At 43.6% G+C, this 20682-nt stretch overlaps 1 protein-coding gene across 2 annotated transcripts in view; it reads left to right on the top strand.

Annotated features, from left to right (window-relative positions):
- Window positions 1-4879: 4879 nt before the first annotated feature.
- Window positions 4880-20682, top strand: part of LOC135902610 (uncharacterized) — a 67261-nt gene continuing 51458 nt past the window's right edge. For both annotated transcript variants that reach the window (XM_065432804.1, XM_070535394.1), the window contains exon 1: window positions 4880-5116. In XM_065432804.1, coding sequence (XP_065288876.1) covers window positions 5064-5116 — 53 coding nt within the window. In that variant the 5' untranslated portion in view covers window positions 4880-5063. The remainder of the gene's footprint in view (window positions 5117-20682) is intronic.

Below are 20682 nucleotides of genomic sequence, written 5' to 3'. Positions count from 1 at the left end.
TCGCCTGAAGATAAAAACAAAAGCACAAAAATTAAGACATGCCACATTCCTCACTATGACACAGACACTGCCTAATACAACCTTCTGTTCTTCACAAACATTTCACAAGGAGTCACGGATAGTTACTCTAAAGAAATAGAGAGAGAAAGAGAGAGAGAGGGAGAGGTTTCGAACATTTTTGCGATACCACACGACAAACACAAGATATCTTTTAAAAGAAGTGCACGCAAACACAAAATCGCACTCGAACAACCTACGAAACGAATCCAGCCTCGCGATGAACGCGGACTCAAGAGAAACACAGAAACGACAAGGCCGCGTGTTGCCTAGCAACTGACGCTTCATTGATCGGGACAAAGCGGTACACTACAGAGAAAGTTCATTCCACATGTGTTAGTAAATCACCCTTGTAAAATGCCAGACAACTGAGTTTTGTCATGCGAAGAGGTTTGTTCAGCCAGAAAAGACGCAAAACGGAGTGAAGGGTGGCGACGCCACCGTGAAGTTCCCGCACTAGCCGTCTGCAACGTCATGGATTTCGGCGGCGACTGCTAGGGCCTAATTAATTGTTTATCGGTAAAAATGAACTACATATTGTGTTCCTGAGTGAGCCAAACGTCGAACATAGTAAGTTTCTGGCACTTTTACTGAGCCAACGTGGCCTAAATACGAAAAAGGAAGTACTTTGAGATCGGCGACCTTACGCTGACTTGCCAGCTCTGGCGTGCCGGTAAAAATTGCGAAAAAAAAATTGCCTTGAACTCTTTTTTGTCATCTAATAATCAATATATTGTCGTGAAATTAAATAAAATTCAGTTTTGAAACAATACCTTATCAGTATTACATTATTTATTGTTTAACTTTATTGTCACTTTAAAGGCAACTGATTTCCCTTCACCCATACTCATCAATGTGACATACAATAAATGCCCAACCTAAAAACGACAATTCAGCTCCAATAGAAAACTCCGTGCGATAGCGGTCAGTCATTATACCCAGCCATTAGAATGTGGAAGGGGGGGGGGGTCGTTGATGGCTGGCTTACGCACATATTTCCACTTTCCTTGATTTATAGAGCACCCATAGAAAGTACAAATAAAAGAGTGAAAAGGAAAAAAAAGAGAGAGAGGAATGGGTGCGTGATGCTAAACAGCACCAGCGCTCACTATCAACTGATCCATCACAGGAAAAGGTCAAAGGAGAGTTGACGATCTGCACATGCACGAAAACAAACTTCAACAGGGGTTTCATAAATATAAGAAAAAAGAAAGAAAGAAACTCAACTGGTTTTTATCGGACCTAAACACCTCGTCAGTGGAGCGGTTCCGCCTGTTGCTGCTCCTGGCCTTTCGTCCAAGCTTCTCCCGAAGTACCACGGGAGAGCCCTACCACGTGGTTGCGCAACCATCACCAGTTAATTACGTGGTTGAACCCGTATGGCGATCTTCCGATCTCTGTCGTCGCTGGCGAGAGCCTGTGCACATTGAGCGGCTCAAGCCGTATTACGATCTGGTCACCTCTTCTCAGGTCGCCAGGATGGCTACACTTCAATTCCGGTGTGTCTGTGAGGAAGAAGATAGGCACGCTGAAAAGCCCCGTTGCCATCGCGTGGCTCAAACCCTGTCCACTCTCTGGCTGCGCCCTACCTGCTGGTGTTGCGTTTGCCGCTGCTCATCTACGACCCGAATAAACCGCCTTTACACCAGCAACATATCTTCCCCCATCAAGTTGACTGATGTGTCACTAACGCAAAGCCACACCTCTGCCTGATAGAGAAAACCTTCTAGAGCTCACGCGCCACGTCGTCTCTGCTTGTACCTAATATGTTTTACAGCGCATGTGTGTGTGAAGTGACTTTAAAGAGAACGGAAGAGATAAGTGCAGTGCCGTAACTGTCTCTCATAGGAGGACACCTCAAGCTGTTTACGCGTACTTTGTGCCGCCGTTGTCGGACTTCGCTAAAAAGCGGTCACGTAGCGGGAGAGGAAAGGAAGAGCTCAAGAGAGGGAAAAGGGTTGGAGTGACTCCATTCCGCCTCTGAGAATGCTCTCCTTACGCGAATCTTTTTCGGTTGTCACACGGTGCATTTTCTGAGATCGAGCCAGATCGGCATCGAATTTATCGACGATTGATTCCTCCCAGCTGCGAAAAGAACACATGTTACGCTGGCGGTGTACGGCCAAAGAACAATGATCAGCGAATGAAATACGGTAGTAGGAGGGCGTGGCTGCTGGCACTTTTCGCGCCAGCAGGAAGTGCCGGCAGCCGCGTCAATTATCAAACCAATCCAACCAATCGTCAAAACGATTGCAGCACCCGTATCTCATCTTCAATGGTAGGCCTCGCGCCCAAAATACGGAGCTTTGGATTAGTCGTTCCGCACATTCCGTCCAAGCTACAAGTATGGGAAGACCACGAGTAGTGCGTACTCCTGAGGAAGAAGCTGCCTACGGTGAGCGTAAGCGAGAGTTGATTCGTGAACGGGCTCGTCGTCGTAGCGCCAACCCAGAGCTACGCGCCATAGATGCCGAGTCGATTTCGAGGGGGACGGCCATGATTACAAAAGGCAGTAACAGCACGAAAAGATTATTGGCTATTCCTTACATTCATTCAGTATCGCACAGGCTTAAAAAAGTTGCAAGTAGATATGGTGTTAATGTTGTTTTCACTGCTTCTAATAAGCTAGGCAAGATACACGCTGCCATGCAGAGAAAAAAGGAGCAGGTGAAAGGCAAAAAAAGAACAGATATTTGTCCGGTGATGAAGCACATGAAGAAAAACAATTTTGCTAACTGTCGTATGGGTGTGGTATATAACGTTCCCTTTAGCTGTGATCATTTCTACGCTGGGCAGGGGTCCCTGTATCGATCAGAGGCTAATGGTACATGTTATCAATCATAGGCTAATGGAATCGGTGGATCGCCTTCTAATCTTTCCTTACATTGCCAATACTGCCAAGATTGTAACTTCACGCCTAAGTTAGATGAATGTGCGATATTGTACAGGCATAGGAACGAAGACAGGCGTCTTATGGTCGAGGGATGGCATATCAATAATGGCGGAAATCCGTGCGTGAGTCAGCCTTCGATTACCTTACAATAAAGAGATCAAATGCCTTAACAGTTACCTCGCACTTGTACGTGTACTCGATTGACACTTGGTGGTACCATTCCTGAGCATGCACAGTTGAGTTTTGTCTTCTTTCATTTTTTTTTCACCTCGGTGCTTCGCTCAGTTGATAGTCGGCGTTCGTCTTGTCCAATTCTCTTCTCTTGTGTCCATGTCTGCACGCCTTGCCCCTTCCTTGCTCTTTGGAGACTCGAGACTCACAAGTAAATGCGCTATGGCGCCTGTTTGTTTCGGTTTCACTGATCATTTGTCAACCACGCCATACAGACATGCTCCCACTGGATGGCAGCATTTTCTTCTCTAAACGTATGTTCCTGACATCAGGGGATGACAACGAAATCCGTCGACGTGGCAAGGATGTGCGCACTACCAACACCATAACGCCTGCAGGAGGCATCTAGAAACCAAGCCATGACGTAATAGGGAATCAACAGTCAATTAATCAGTTGGCGAGCGAATGTTTACAAGTTTATAGGGCCGATAAAGCTACTACTATCCTTACTCCGTACAGCTATCTACTAATTTTCTATCGCAATCAGTGCTTCGCCTTTCGGGTGGAACTGTGAATTTCCTTTTATCTCTCAGACACTGTCCTTCATCGACGTCTACTACAGGTGGAATCGTCTTACGACTTTTTAGAGCGCAGTTCTTAGGCGCCCGTTTCTGCGGCGAGCGTCGGTGTTGGCCTCGGCGCAACCGTGCGAACGAGCACAACGACATTTTAAAGGGAATGGGCATCTGGGAGCTGAAAGACACGAGGAGGAAAGCGGAGAGGAGGGTGCACCGCAACCAGCTGGCGGAAAGCGGGGGAGGAAAAGGTGAAAAAGGTGAAAAGGAAAGTGGAGCATCGGCACCATAGAGTATGTGAGGGAGCATTACGTCAAATCGCCAGCCTTGGTGAGCGAACGCTCCGTGAAGCCGCAATGGTGGCCCAGCACGCGACCTCTTGCGTCGAGATCATGGAGCAAGAATCTAGGTTTTCTGAGACGTTTCGTTCCCAGTAGCTGTGCCAGTAGTTTTTATTCGGTGCGCGCTTGTTCAACTTCCCTGACGTGGTTCTGCCTGGAGAGCGGAAACACTAAAACCAACCGCGCGCTTTTGACGTGGGATCACATGTTGGGCTACTACCGGACCAACAGGTTTGGCTTAAAGGAGGTTCTTAAAAGAGGGAGGTGAAAGGGGAGTAACGTGTAGCGCTGTAATGGGAATCGTGTTGCGGTATGCTCTGTGCTCTATTTTCCTTTCGCCAGGGCCGGCACGACCAGGGATGAGGCCAGCGCTGAAGCAAATCGCGGGCGTGGGCTTCGCACCCACTGCGCATGCGCTATATCTCCTGCGGTGTTGCCACCGCTAGAGAATACACTTCGCACGAGCCACGTGTTCCCGTGTTCACGCTTTCTTTCTGAAAGATGAGTGACGCAACCGGTGGAAATGCTTCGTCGGCAGCTTGCTGCTAAACGAGCTGCGCAAGCAGAGGCTCAGCGCCACCGCCGAGAGCTCCTTGTCCTTCATAATTTAATTCTTTGCCATTATATATCGCGAATTCAAAACACTTAAATAGCTGCCCTCAAAATTGAAATTAGGGATTATCGTAATCGTCTGTGAATTTTTTTTTTGTTTAATTCAACTCGTTTGCTTCAGCGGCAGTCGGGCTGCGTCAGCTCTGCTCAGATCTTATCTTTCAATCCAGATGCGTGCTGGGAAGACATACGTAGCGCATAGCCACCAGTTTGCCCCTGTGTGCGTGTGGCCGTGCATGTATACTTCTCCCACCGCCGAGGTTTCCAGCTGCTCTCGCAACTTTTATTACGCAGTTTCTTCTGAGTGAGCAATGTGGGTAAGCAAGACGGACGTGTTCGGCCGCTGCAATGAGCCACATTGTGACTGTACCTAGTGCACAGTCCTGAGCCCATCAGAGGAAGTGAGAGGCTGAAATGCGGGTATTGCAACCATTCTTCAAGCGCTCACGGCCGGCAATCCGCGCTTGGTAAGTTGCTTTCACGCGTCATATATTGACCTTATAGCGCAGCAACAAAGTTTAAGGTATAAATTGTTAGCTCAATACTGATGCAACTCACTAAAGTTTGCTGAATTTTGTGTAGCTCAGTTGTTAATGTCGTAATGTGCGCCGAATTACGGTTGACATGGTAGGGTGTTACTGGTTATCCTGTATTACAGGGGTGTAACGCACTGGCAGAATGGATAGAGCTGTTCGTATGAACATACTCTGGTGAACCTTGACTCCTGCTTTGTCAATTGCTGGCACCTTTAAATATTGTTACGTTGTATTGGTCTTGTAATTACGAGCGATTCTTCCGTACGAACCCTTTCGTTATCTAAAACCGAGGATGATCAGATGATTTTGCTCACCATAGGGCTATACCAATATGTCCAAACCTCTTATCCGAAGAAGAAGACATCTGAGATACACTGCGATGCCTATCTACGCATCCTATAACAAGACCTGCATTGTCGCTGACAGTGCCACTGAAGTTGGCTGGGTCACCAATGGAAGCCTTGAGCCAGGTCTCCTTTTCTGCCGAGTCCTTTACTATGTCAAGATTTTCTCTAATTCTGGCCCTGCTGCAAAATCTAATGCTTCCGAATGAGGTTGTGCTCAGAGTACAAACGAACAACATAGTCAAGTGTTTTGTTTTCGTCTTCTTCTTCTTCTTCTTCAAAAAAAGAAAAATCAATTTCAGCTAAGAAAACAAGCTGTTCCCATTTCCTAGACTCTTCAGTTTATTTTTACAAGCTTACGGCCCCCGTAAACCACAACCGTCTCTCTGACGTCTCTAATTTATCCAAATGGCAATGTCTTGAAGTCACATGCCCTTACTTCTCGTCGTGTACGTGCCGTCTTTATAAGAAAAAAAATCGTGGCTGATTATAGGATATATATATATATATATATATATATATATATATATATATATATATATATATATATATATATATATATATATATATATATATATATATATATATATATATATATATACACTCACACACATGGGTGTCTAAGGTAGCTAGGTAGCAAGAGTTTAAAAATATGCGAGTGCCACGTAGCTGGGCAGAACAAAGGTAATGTTGTTGGACGTCGCTTGGAGATACTCAAATTATTTTTTCATTCCGCCTAATTAGATAATTAGTCCTAATTAATTAGTCCACTTCTCAAATAATATAAATCGATGAATAGTTTCAATGAGAAAATTGTAGTGACGTGAAAAACTACCGATACAGCTTTCTGTTGCTCCGTACGTGCTATATGATTGTGTTTCTCAGAGCGTGAAAGAAGCCCGCAAATACACGCAAAATTGCCTCGCCACTCAAGGCACGTTGTAAAAGATGTAAAATAAATTTGTTGTTTTAGAGCGTAGCTCTGCGGTGACTGTTCCAGCGGCGAGCGTTGGCCTTGTCCTTCGTAACCGAGCGAACGAACAGAGCGAAGGATGAAAGCGAAGGCGGAGCGCAGCGGAAGGTGCAAGATGGTGATAGCGAAGAGTGGGCGAGGAGGAAAACGGAGGAGCGCGCAGCGGAACCATGAGTGGCACCTGCCACAAAGCTACTGCTTTGGTCGCAGTATTAAACATACGTTGCAGTCAGCAATATTGCCTGATGGGAAGTCTCGCGAGTTGTCATTTTTTCTAAGCAAGGTTATTGAAATTTTATATTCAAAGTACGTTCTGCAAATAAAGGTACTGTTCCGCATTCACGCGAATGTAACAAAATTCAACTTGGTAACGTATATATAGCGAATTTCACCCCCATAATAATATCCATAAAGCAGATGTCCTGCAGGGACATCTATATATCTTTTAAACGTAAGGAAAGATGACTTTTCTCAATGCCAGAAACATTAAGTTTCCGCAAATTAGAGCAATTTCAACTTCTGTAGGAGGTGTTAAATGTCCGGCTAAAAAATCGAACGTAAATCAAGGCAAAGTTCAATGTTTTAGGGGGAGTAATGTAGTGCGTTTATTACTTTGTCTACTTTGCGCCATCAGGACCAGCAAAAAAAAAAAAAATCTCGTTGGCTATACTTCATGAAGACCACCATCGAGAAAAAAATGGTGACAATAACGCTTCTCAGTTCGAGGTTTTTTGTTGTATGAGCACTTGGAGTAACGTGCCTTGAATATAATAAATATATTGCTCAACTATAAGTGAATTATTCATTTCCTACCTTCAATGAAGAACGTCTGCAAAGGAAATCAATTAGTCATTGTATTCTGTCATTTAGTTTAATATGTTACATGCTTGCCGATCGACATAAAAATTTCATTATTTATATGTAATGAAAAACACATTTATCTCTATCCTATTTTCCTAAAAACGTTCATTCAAATAACTTTATTGAGTGCCCTGCGATTTGGTGGGGTGCGCCTGGACCCCGCCTGGGTTTCGGCCAAAGGTTGTTGACCCTTGACGGCTTCCTCGGTTCGCTGGACGGCCCAGAGTTGGTGCTGCAGGTCCGAGCTGAGCAGCGCAGACTCCCAGAGCTTGTGGAGGCTGTCGCTGTTTGAGACTGCATCACCGTTATTGTGTATTAGAGCTGAACATTCCCCTAAGAAATGCTGTATGGTGGCGCTAGAGTCACAATCTCTGCACTTGTCAGTAGTGTATAAACCGTGTATTAGTATAAATCGTGTATTAGGTGCATGATAGCTGGACTCGGATAGGATATGGTTTGTGACTGCCGCCATTCGACAGAATGATTTTCGTTTAATTTAGGTGCGGCAGCGGGAATGTGCGCCTCTGCAATCTATGGTGTCGTGTAATTTCGTGAAATCTGGTCATTCGATCTTCCCACTCCCACTTTTCAAGTTTGTTTTCAATTTTTGTGAGCAGGTGTAATTATCTAAATAATTCTTTACTTTAGCCACTGCTGTGAATGACTGCTAACGCTGCGTATAGCGGGAACTAAATCATGCCGAAAATTTTCAAAATAATGAAAAGCCTTATGCGAAAAGCGCGCCCTGTACGTTGATGGTCAGGCGTTCGTGCTATAAGCAATCTTGTCATTGTGCTCATAAAATAATAAGTTTATTTCCATCGATATGATGTGGGATGTTGAAAAGAAAGCTCTAATAACAGCTTGACTAGTTTAATCAGCTAACTTGTAATTAACTCAAGTGATCTACACGTTACCAGCGCGAATTGTAGTGTAGAATTTCGCGACGCGACTGATTACCGTATTACCGATGAAATAATGGAGGCCTCGAAAAAAACCACATACGTCTGTGCGTCAAGGATTGCCGTTCTCTAAGGCGCAAACCTCGCCAAATAACGGCTTAGCTTATCCCACTCTGACCATGCCGACATGAACTTTCTTGCACCCGTCGGCAACTTCCGGGGCGAAGCCTTGGCTTCAAAGGTGCACAAGATGCCTACCATACCCTATGATGAGGATAACGTTTCATACTGCTTATATTGCGCCATGATTTCGTGTTATGACGTGGTATTATAAATTTCGTGGCCTTCCGTTTTTCGATAGAGAAGAAGAGACGTGCACGACAAAGGTTGCACTAAAGGCCTTTTAGATCATTTACCAACTCCTGCGCATCTTTTGTTCGCACACATTGTTCTATATAAATGATAGTTATGCACAATCTTTTGCATGCGTATAATTTGAACACTACTCAAGGCTGCCATAAAAAATCATCTTTGCCATACAATGCGCGCTATTTAAGTAAAACGATCCGTTATTTTATTTTATGTCGCAACGACACTTAGTTGGGAAAGCAGTATCTTTTATTAAACTTTGCCTGTTTCATTTATTCTGGAGGCTGATGCATAGCCCGAAAAAGAATAGTTGGTAATGTGAAAGTTCGAACTTACCATTGTCTGAGTGTGCGTTTTTTTTTCTCGGCAACTGAAACTGTGTCAAATGATACTGGCGTCATTACCTGTCATTTGGCTAGGGGCATCATTTTCTAAAATGTGTATTTTCCTCCTATGTTGGCAGTTCAGATCAGATATCCAGTGTGAAACTTGCGCCCTATGTGATATTGCAACATCAAAGTTTCAAAGTGCAGCATGCTGCAATGTATATCTCGACATTTCTGCTGCAGAGCGTCTTTCCTTCGTGACCTTCGTGAAATTTGCTCCTCGGGCTATATCGAAACTTCAAAGTTTTCAAAGGTGAACATAATGCGTCGTATGGTTCGATATGTCTGCATCAATGTGCTTTCGCAGTGACATCCATTAGACTTCTAGAAAACATGCTCTGCAAAACTCTGTTCAGACGGCCCGAGCACATGCAAAGACAATGCGTCCTTTAATATTTGAGCAAAGTATATATGCAGCTTTTGCAAAGAGAAAACGAGGGCCGATAGGAACGCAGCACTATACATGTGCCTCGTGTGTTGTTGATATTTCAAAGGGGTGAAAGTGCAACGTAACGTCATGTATAGCTGTACATATAGGCTGCAATGCTTTATGTAGGGCATGCATTACATAACTGATAATGCCATCAAAGCATTTGTGAGGGCAGAACGCCTTTGAATACTTGAGAAAAATATAGATACGTTTGTCAGGAATCAACAGAAGACAATAACGGTATAATATTTTTAAGTTCGCATATCCCAATGTCTTTCCATTCTTTCTTTTTTTATGTGTGACCTCAAAGCCAACTTGCATGTAGCATAGTTCCGTACTGTACCAGTTTAGATTTTCTTATGTAGTTAGTTTCTGTAATCACAGGCTTCTATAACTAAAACAGTTCATTCCGCTTGTTTGCTTCTATTTGTGTATCACTGTGTTGAGCACTAGTCACTGCTTTTATCACTTTCCTGTTTATTTTGAATCGATTAATTATTTTGTGTGCTTCTGAACAGTCATGGATTAGTTTTAATGTATACATTAAAACCTAATGCCAGAAAGCAGTGTACGGGAGCTTGTTCAGGAAAAATAATAGAGGCGCAATATGGATATCCGGCATACAGTTAGTAATGCATTCATAAAATATATGTCAAACATAATTCACTAGTCATGAGATGGGCAAGGACACCGCTGGAATACACATAACGTCATGTGCATCCACGTCCACCTTCATATGCACATACAATTCAAACGAACATGTACCCGCATTAAAATTTCAATGCTGTCTCTTATCCTCTATATATTGTGAAGCAAGATCTAAAAAAAAGATCATCCATTAAAGTGCTGTACTGATTCGAAGCTTGCTTACCATCACTTTTCTTTCGTTGAATACCTAACATGCACAAACTGGAGGTCCGCTATTACTGCAATAATTAGTTGGTTATTATATTGTACCGCAATTACTGTACATGCGTGCCTTTACGATTAAGATATTCTCTGATGCGAAATTTGAGCGCAGCTCTATACGTGTTTTCACCTCGCGATATATTGGCTGGCGCGGACAATCTGTCTCGCGCGGCACGTTGCAAACAGAGCGAAGCGTTGCAAAGCAAGTAACCCTCAAGCACAAAGATAGTGGCGCGCACAGCCGGCGATCGTTGAAATGTAATCTTCGGGTCGAGCGCATCTCCTTTTATACAAGACTCGTCGAAGGTTCCAGTCTAATCGCGGGTGCCCGCGTGGCTTCCAGAAAGTACTACACAACTCGCTTCGCGCAAACAATCAGATTACTATGGCGCCATTAAGTGGTCTCGTGCGACGCTCTGCTTTTCTGCTCACCCTTTCGCTAGACTCTCCTCCTCCGCTTTCCTCCTCGCGCCCTCTTCGCTATCACCTCTTTCATCTCCCGCTGCGCTCCACGTTTGCCTTCATCTTTCGATGAGCTCGTTCGCTCAATCGGTAATGAGGGACCACTGCGACACTAGCCGCAGGAACGGGTGCCTAAGAGCTGTGCTCGAAGCGCTGACATTTACATTCCACAGTACGTGATGTTGTGTAAACTATCAGCAGAAGACAAACCTTTGTGATTAAGTGAAGTTTGGTTCGGGTAGTGTATGCGATGCGATATGCAGTACAAATTGTATGTGAAAGAAAATGCATCAAAACTGTTTATGCATCATGCGACAATTACATCCTGCTCCTGTATTTCTTAATGTACAGTGAACGCTGCGTAGTATCTACAGGCTGTTGAATGGATATATTGCGATTGTTTAAGAAATACAATTGAATTCGTTGGCTTCAGAAACTGAGGGAACATGTAACAAGCCATCCCAAGGTGGAGAATCGTGTACCTCTTTTTTTAATTATTGCGGAGAATTAGGTTAGAGCACCAGATCGAAATTCTCAACCCCGCATTGAACGTTGCATGCGCCCATATTTTTCGAGGTGTGCAGCTGATAAATAATCCTTCAGAATTGAACATCTATAATCCTTAATTTAAAGTTCCCGGCAAACTGAGAACGCTTCTTCCTTTACTCTTGCTTGTTTAGGCTACCATTCCATATGTCTATTAGAAGCGTTTACGCTGGGGACGTATTCTGAAACGTTCGCCGCGGCGAACTTTTCGCACTGGCCACGCCTCCGCCGTTGCGGCGCGCGCTGAATGGCTGCTTTGACAAAACCGGAAATTCACTTGCGCCACCTGATTTTCCGGTTTTGTCAAAGCAGCCATTCAGCGCGCGCCGCTACGGCGGAGGCGTGGCCAGTGCGAAAAGTTCGCCGCGGCGAACGTTTCAGAATACGTCCCCTGGACTGCAGTGGATTTTGTGGAGGAGTTTCAGGGCGCGCAGCCCTGTGCCACTGTAAACAGCAAAAAAGCAAAAATGCTCTTGATCTACGAAAGGTAGCGAAGTAATTTTTGCAGGAACTATGTAATTTTTCCAAAAGCACGTTGTCGTAGTTTCAGACTGACGAGCATACGAAATATGCACAGGTTTCATTAACATTAATTGCGCACCTATATTTACTGAACATTAATTGCGACTTTTAACTTCAGCTGGGCATGCTGTAAACGTATACAGTAAAGGTGTACGTTACTGTAGTACTGAAATCTTTACGTCGAGTAAACATTTTAGCATACATCTCAGTACGTGCCCTGGTTATACGTACCAAGGCACCAGGGCCTCTGTAAAGTTTCCGCTCCATCAGAACAACAAATGTTTGTAGGAACAGTCTCCGTCAATTCTGCGAGCTTCGGAGGGAAGATTTAATGAAGCGAGAAAGTTGAGTGGCGTTGGAACATACTGCTAAATGTTGTTCACAATTAAAACTTCACCATGCTTAGAGCAATTGCATAAGAAAGAAAATGTGCGGCAAAACAACCTTCGAACTTAGTGAAGCAAGCAATTGCTCATTGAATTGGTACTTTCAAATTGTTTTTTTTTTGAAAATTTGAATTGTTCATTCAAATCGTTCAACTCGACGAAACGTTGGAAATGACTCCTCCTCGTCCGAACATTGCCATTTATCACAACTGGCGTTCATGCAACCTCTACAAGCCAAGTGAAGGTTTAAACCTGGTTCAAAACCAACCAGTTTAGCTAAGGGCTTTGGTGCATTAATTACACGGGTGCTGCACTAATGAGTGTTGCATTAACTGAAGTCTCCCTTCATGCTTTTACATTCCCTATTTGTCCCCGTGTTTGTGCATTACTCCTACTCTCACACAGAAGTGGAAAACAAGGTTGTTTCACGTCCAGCAACAACATATTCTGCGTCTGTGGCGGTCACTATAAGTTAACACATCTTCGCTTTCCAAGAATAGCGTCGTGGGAAAACATCAACGTCAATATGGACTTTTGTCACTCTTGTCAGCAGTACACTTGCGGAGGTTGCGAGAGCGGTTATTTTCACTGAGTTATATAAAGAGTCACATTGAATTTCCCACCGTGAATGGCGCAGCCGTTGGTTTGACACAGATATATATAGGGCTGCGCTGGATGTAGAAGGAACATGACAGTTTAATAAGCGAAGGGCTCAGGTAAAAGATAAAGAAAACAATAAACAAACGAAGGAAACAGGGCCACGCAAAATGAACGCTACTTCGAGGAGCTTGGAGCTAAATTCTAAATGAGCAAACACGTGGGGAATCTGCGCTATCAACTGTACTAGTATTTAAGAAGGCTGTAGGATTGGGCTTGCTGGTCAAACATGCTTTGAAGTTTCAATAACAGCGCAAGGACAGCAGAGGGAACAGAAGAGAGGCTTTGTCGTGGCGCTCTGTGCATGGTCGATGGGCTAATGTGTGGCTATAGAACTTGCTATGCGTTCTTTTTGCTGAAAAGAAAATGAACTGTTGGATGTTAGCGGTCTTTTCTCTCTTCGGTCTCCTCTACTGTCCTTGCGCTGTTATTTAAATTTGAAGCATGTACTGGTATACCTTACGCTATGATTCTTTTTCTGTTTTTATTTATTTAATTTATTTTTATTTGGCTCTTTCATTTGAGGCCTGACATGTGAAAACCGAACTTGCGGGGACGTAATGCATTTGCATGCTGCACCACGAAAATAAAGTTTACGTAGATCTCAGCCAGGATTCCACAGCTCAGTAAGGATAACAAGGTATACCCCTTACAAAGATCTTTTTGTAGAAGATCTATAGGCAGTCTATAGACATGTGTCTATGAAGTCTATAGACTCTCTATAGATATTTCTTTAGACTGGTCTATAGACAAAATTGTATAAGCTTATACAGTTCTGCTTTTGTAGACTGAAGTCTATGTAATGTCTATAGACTATTTCTATAGGCCAGTCTATAGACAGTCTATGGATATAGGGTGTTAGACGTTTTGCAGACAAGTCTATAAGGTGTCTGAGTCTACAGACAAGAGTGTAAATGGTTATACAGTTCTGTTTTTGTAGACTGAAGTCTATCGAATGTCTATAGACAAATGTCTGTAAATAATCTATGGACCTTTGCTTATAGACATTTCCTAGACTCCAGTCTACAAAAGTAGAACTGTATACAGTTCAACTTTTGTAGATTGTGCGTCAATAGAAAACAAAAAGAGTTGACTGTTCTTTCAGTGATGGCTTAATGCCACGAGCCAAACTGATAACTCTAACGTATTTATGGCCCAGTAGCAGCCGAACAAATGACTATGGTTATGGCAAGATCAGCGATAAAGTAATGTCGCTAAATCCCCTTGTAGAGGCTCAGCGGCTGATAAATTCTGCTGCCTCTTAGCTTGAGGTCTCGGGCTTGATTGCCTGCCTTGGCTCCCCCATTCCTAGTTAGCTCTTGCAATATATAAACGGTCGCGTGTGAGTATTGAGTGGCACGTTAAATAGTGCCAAGTCGGCTGAATTAACCCGTGCACTCGCACTGTACGGCGCCTTTGGTCGCTGTTGTGGCATAAACACCACGTAGATATGACAATACCACTTCTTTTTTTACCGGATTGCAGTTTCTTTACCGTATACGAAATGATAGCTTTCTGCTTATGGCATTATGCTGCTGAGCACGAGGCCGAGGGCTCGATTCCCGATTACGGTGGCCGCATTTCGATGGCGGCGAAATGCAAGAAAAAGAAGTTGCAGTTTTTCTCATATTACGAAAGAGTAACGTGATTACTGACGCATTGCACGCGTGAAAAAATGGGGTGTTTCAGCGAACACTTTCCAAAATTTAAAAAAATTTCCTGTGGTAGGTAGTAAAGTTTTAGTCCATGAGCTGGTCTACTTGAACAGGCGGATATCATTTGAAAAAAAATTGACACGCGCAATCGACTAATTACCCGACATTTGCTAATTATGTTTTAACTAATTGCGTTATCGCAGATATTGCAATCTACAAATTATATAGCCGGGCAACGAAATCTCAGATCTACACCAGTTTCGAAATGCTAATTCTCGTACTTTGCGGAGAAATGCATTGGCGTTCCAGTTAGTTTTGTGCTTCAAAACAGAAAACGATGTTTTGTTAAGAAAGTAAACATCCCACCGTGGGATGTTGGAAAGAGTTAAAAAATGTGGATAGGCGTTAGACTGGCACCAGGAGAGCGTCTGGCATACTTTTGTTGCAGCTGTTTAGCCGTCTTCTGGAGGGCTTAAGTGGCAAAGTAAGGTGCTGAAACAAAGCGAACATTCTTTCCATGAGGGCAGCGGGAAAACAAATACCTTTAACGAGAGACAGAGAAGGCTTTTTTTTTTACAGGAAAGGTTAGTAGGATGTAGGAGCCTTCAGTACATTTCTTCATTGTGTCATCGCTGGAGACCAGACTGCACTTTTTGTGTGTCTATTTTTCCAAACTGCTCAGAAAACCCCAGCAGTTTCACCTGCGCAACTCTGTACCGTAAACAACGTTTTCTTTGTTGTTGAGGATCACGTAAAGAGGAGAATGTTAGTGTTCAATCGGCACCCGGGTAACAGACAAGAGATACTGGAGGTGAACCTAAGCAGGAGTGGCTGTCTCATTTGCGCAGAGTTGGAAGTGGATTCATTATGCAAGAAAAGTTGTGGCGTGCAAACAGGACACAAGAGAAGTGGAGAACACGTGTAGTCCACTTCTCTTGTGTCCTGTCTGCACGCCTCACCTTTTCTTGCATAATGAATCCTTACCAACTAGCTCAGCTTTCTGTCGTTCTAAGTTGGAACTAGAGCCTCCTAAAACACGAAAGGGGGAAGTTAAGCAGAAAAATAATTTCTTTAGCTAAGGTTACTGACTAGAACGAAATCAACCTTACATAACCGAGCTTGCAGCTTTACATACCCGCAGCCACAGCGGCTTCTTTGTTTTCATGAAATCCACAGACGCCTTCAATAAGTCCAGATGTGCGAGTGTCCCGGTAGGCTAGCTGCTACGACGTGAAGCGTAGAATCCAAGGGTAAAAGTGAAAAAAAAACAACTAAATTATGGCGATTTACGTGCTGATACCAGCTCGACCGGGTGAGGTGGGTCTACACCGCAAGAATCAGTAAACAACGACGAAGCTGGGCATCGTGATGCTGAAAAAAAGTAGAAAAGATTGTATTCACTTCATTGGTACATGGTTGTGATACACATCCGAGTCACTAGCGGTTCTGATAAACACGGGGGCCAGACCACTTTGAACAACCCAATGAAGTTTGGTGGTCGTCGCTGTCTTCTTCGGGAGCCTGTGGAGGTATTACTTCTCTCGTCAGGTTGTGCCGTCGAGCTCCTGACCTTCGTGTTTTCTTTCCTGCGTCCTTCCCTTTGTGTGTGCTGGGGGAATAAAAAGGTTGGCGCTGATTCGGAGAAGAGGACAATTGTGTCGACATCTGGACGCCAGCTTGAATGCTTCTCACACTTGACAGGTCATTCAAAGGGGGGGGGGGGAGGGGCTAAGACGGCCTTAGTTACCCCTCGCATTCTTGTGGTTTCCGACAACTTCTTAGGGAGCCTGTGGACGCACTAGTGCATTCGTCGCGCTCTGTCGTAGACGGCTTCCCACCCTTCGGTTTGTCTTCTCTTCATCCATCCCTTTGTGTGAGCTCGGGGAATAAAATGGATGACGCTGTTTCGGAGGAAAGGGCAATTATGTTGACATGGGGGCGCCCGCTTGATCGCTTCTTCCATATGAGAAGTTGATGTCCAGGTTTACCGTAACAGCCTTTCCTGGGACGAGGCAATACATCTTGTGATGGGAACGTACGCCTGAATGTCTGTCGCACCCGACGGTCGACCATAACAGTGTCAAAACCACTTTCTGATTATGAGACAAGCCGCAGCTGGGGACTCCGGAATTTCAACCACCTGGGGTTCTTTAACGTGCACCTAAATCTTAGTACACTGGTGCTTTCACATTTCGTCCCCATCGAAATGCGGCCGCCGTGGCCGGGATTCGATCCCACAACCTCGTGTTTAGCAGCCCAACACCAATCAAGCAACTTGAATGTCGCTGATACAAAGTTTTTCCAAACTAGCGTTAAGTGCACATTTTTTACGCAACCTGATAATGTGAAATGATAGATATAACTGGAGCAGCGAAGCAATAGGTTCTTCCTGATGGTGTGCATTGTATTCAAGAAATAAATAATAATGAAGTGACTATATGTACACGATGATATTAACATAAATATAGTGTAGTATACATGAAGTAGTGTTTACATTAGCTCCGACATGTTTACCTGTCGCAATGAGTGCCGATAATATAGTAGAGATTGAAGACTTGCTCAATCTTTGATTCATTGTCGTAACTGTAAGGTGCCGCAATTCCCAATGTTACATTGCAAAGGTTGTCTGAGTAATAGATCTGCGGAAAACAAAAAAACAAAAGTAGAACACGTTCACAGCTAATTATGCACCTGTCCTCGACTTGGGCGAAGTGCGCGAGGCTCACGTTCATGTTCATGTTCACGAAAATTTTATGCCTTGTCCTCGATATGAATTTGCCATTCCTTGTCCATTCCTCTTTATGCTCTTCTTCTCTCCTTCCATTCTTTTCAAGCTTATTACATTGATGGAGCAACATTTGAAGGTTTGACACAGCACTCAATAAATATGCTGAGGAACGACGCACTAGCACTTCTTGAGCCTTTTCAATCAGCGCGTCGGCTATCACATAATAGAAAAATGGTCTCCAATCAATGCTTAGAATGGGGGTGGACAGCGAAGCTATAACCGTCGACTAGAACGAGTAGAACAACAGGAACCGCAACTAGAACAGGAACTAGAACGCCTCTACAATTATATTCACGCACTTCCCTCAAAGGGCCCTGATGAATCCCTTTTTGAACCAAGTAAAAAAAAAAAAACTTTGCCGATCAGTTAACGAGGCTCCTGTAAACATGGGGGCCAAATATTATTGCACTGCATGCAGCATAGGGAATATACAGTCTCGTGTCGAAGGGAGTGAACCATCGTTTGCTCTCACCTTCACAATGTCGTCACCTAGCAGCAGAGTCCACAACAGGTATTGGCTGGGCTGTTTTTCATTCGCTATCATTTTCAGTTATTTATCATTTCTTAATATATATATATATATATATATATATATATATATATATATATATATATATATATATATATATATATATATATATATATATATATATATATATATATATATATATACGCACATGCACACAGGATGTTTCAGTTAATTTTAGCCAGAGTTTCAAGATATGCCGATGCACTCTAAGACGACACTACCACATACATGTTGCTCACCTTTGTATGTGGTGTGTCACGCTATTTAATATATTTGCTTAATTAGATAGTTTGTGAAGATTAGTTAACCAACTCCAAGCTTACTGCAGTTGCCCGCGAAATACAAAAAATATATATATACCACGTGACATGCCCGCTTGCGCATCGTGATTGCACTGCTCCCAAGCATTCCGCGCCCTAACGAGCATTTGGCCGGGTGTGTTTCCGCTGCGTCAGCTTATCGCTGTCGTGAACCGCCGCGAGGGAAGCACATCGCTGGGCGTAAATTGCTCAGTCAACGTCGTCGCGACTGCCCGACTGCCCACCCTGTCGCCTTTTAAGCGGCGGCACACCTTCCTAGACGCTATATTCGTTTGTACGCGGACATTTTGGGAGTGCTGCAATCACGGCGCGCAAACGGGTATCTCACCTGGTATTTTTTTCTTTTTTTGTATATCGTGGGCATCCGCAGTAAGCTGAAAAACACTGATAGTTAAGGGATAGAAAGTCAGAAACTGTCTGATCGCACGCTTTGCAAAGCACACTACAACTTTCTAATTGGAAGTGCTTGCATAACTTCCTTGCTTCAGAAGTAGGTAAATTAATATAGACTAATTATCTAATGAAGCAAAACGCAAAAGATAGCGTTACACAGTACATACACAAGTGAGCATCATGCATTTGGTCGCGTCCTCTTAGCGTGCATCGGCATATATTAAAGCTCTGGCTAAAGGTAGCTTAAACACCCTATATATATATATATATATATATATATATATATACATATATATATATATATATATATATATATATATATATATATATATATATATATATATATATATATATATATATATATATATATATATATATATATATATATATATATATATGTCTTTATCTTTGTGCTTCGCATGAACCCGGCACAATCCATACACCGGCGCACAGCCGCATTCCTGACAGTGGGTCGACGAATGACCGTATTGCTTATTTTTCACATTTTGACAATGCTCACGTAATCGGTCATTAACACATCTCCCTGTCTGTCCGATGTATTTTTTCCCACAGGACAGCGGAAGCTCAGATACAACAGCTTCTACGCATCTTACTGGCGCTTTTCGATGATTCGTAGAGCATCCGGCAGCTGGCTTACGGTACGGGTCCGTCAATCGACATATTTTTGCCAGCTTTTCTGGTGCGGAAAAGACCACTTTTGTGTCCACCCGGCTAGCCATTTTCTTAAGTTTATGTGCCATTCTATGCAGGTAGTACTACCTGCATAGTACTACCTGCATCAGCCGGATCTTACACTGGCAACCTCCACGTCTTGCCCTCCTTTTTTTCTCCTCTCCTTATTTACAGAGGCCTGGTCTTGTGTTGTCCCCTCCATGCCATATCTGCAGAGAACCTGAAACCATTGATCATGTTTTGTTAACCTACCATCTAATTACGATCTAGTGAAAAAAGTACTTCGAAATTCAATTCATAAAATTAGGTACTGCTGTGAACATTGAAATTATTCTCTCCTTTGGGCACCTACGTAGGGTTTTAGCCACAAGAACGTATACTTGGCCGTTTGCGGGTTCCTTTGGGACACAAGGAGAATATTTGGTTAACTTACTGTTTTGTCAATTGATGATTCACAGAATATTATTTTTAAGTTTATTGCCTTCGAATTTGCTGTCATTTCAAAAGCACATGGTTTCCTTGAAGGAAAAGAATGTCTCGTACGTTAGAAGGGCTTTGTGCAATTTCAACTTTTCCCTGACATATACTGTTTCCTTTAGTGTTTCCTGGCGGAGCAGCTCTGGGCTGTCCAGCGAGCCCACGATGCGGCGAGGGAGTTACAACTCCCGGTCCCAACGTGGGAGTAGCCCGCTCTATGGGACCTTGCGCCCCGTAGCTCGCAGGACCTTTCAATAAAGTTACTCCGTCCATCCATCGATCCATCTCCCCTCACCCGTTTAACCACCGGTTTCTTGGCCAATCCCCTGCAATGGGTACGAGGCATAATATAGGAAGAAAGCAAATTGTGCCTCCCAGTGGTGAAGTTGAAAAACTCGGCTTTTCTTCCTCCTCTTACCTATGTGGACATGGCCACTGGTGCCTACTAAAACAATCTTTTATGTTCTTGCTACTGGTTTTGCTCGGCTTTTCTCAAAGTTATGTTTGGACTACTCCATTATTACACCTCACGCTATCCTTGGCAAAAACAAAAGAACAGAAAAGCAAGACGTGCTCAGCGCTATCAAGTTAACATGAGATGGAGTCAAGAGCTGGAAGAAAAATGGCATTCAAGACCAAGCGTGCGCGCTCTCCCGGAAGGAAAACAAGCAAAACAACAGCCATTCTCATTATAAGATGAAGAAAACTTACTCTAGGACTGCCTCCGCAACTTGGAAGGCGCAGACGCCAGCTCTATCCATTACACAGGTCTTGAGCGAACGTTAGTCTAATGGTCCTGGAGAGCGCTGTACAGGATCAGTGTTGTCTGCGGCTGTAACATAAGCAGAGTGGCTTAGAGGTAGAATGCTGGAATGCGAATCTGTTGGTCGTAAGT

This window comes from Dermacentor albipictus, chromosome 3, assembly GCF_038994185.2.
Source record: "Dermacentor albipictus isolate Rhodes 1998 colony chromosome 3, USDA_Dalb.pri_finalv2, whole genome shotgun sequence".
In the NCBI taxonomy this organism is placed as follows: domain Eukaryota; kingdom Metazoa; phylum Arthropoda; class Arachnida; order Ixodida; family Ixodidae; genus Dermacentor; species Dermacentor albipictus.
This window is presented reverse-complemented; position numbering and strand designations above follow the sequence as displayed.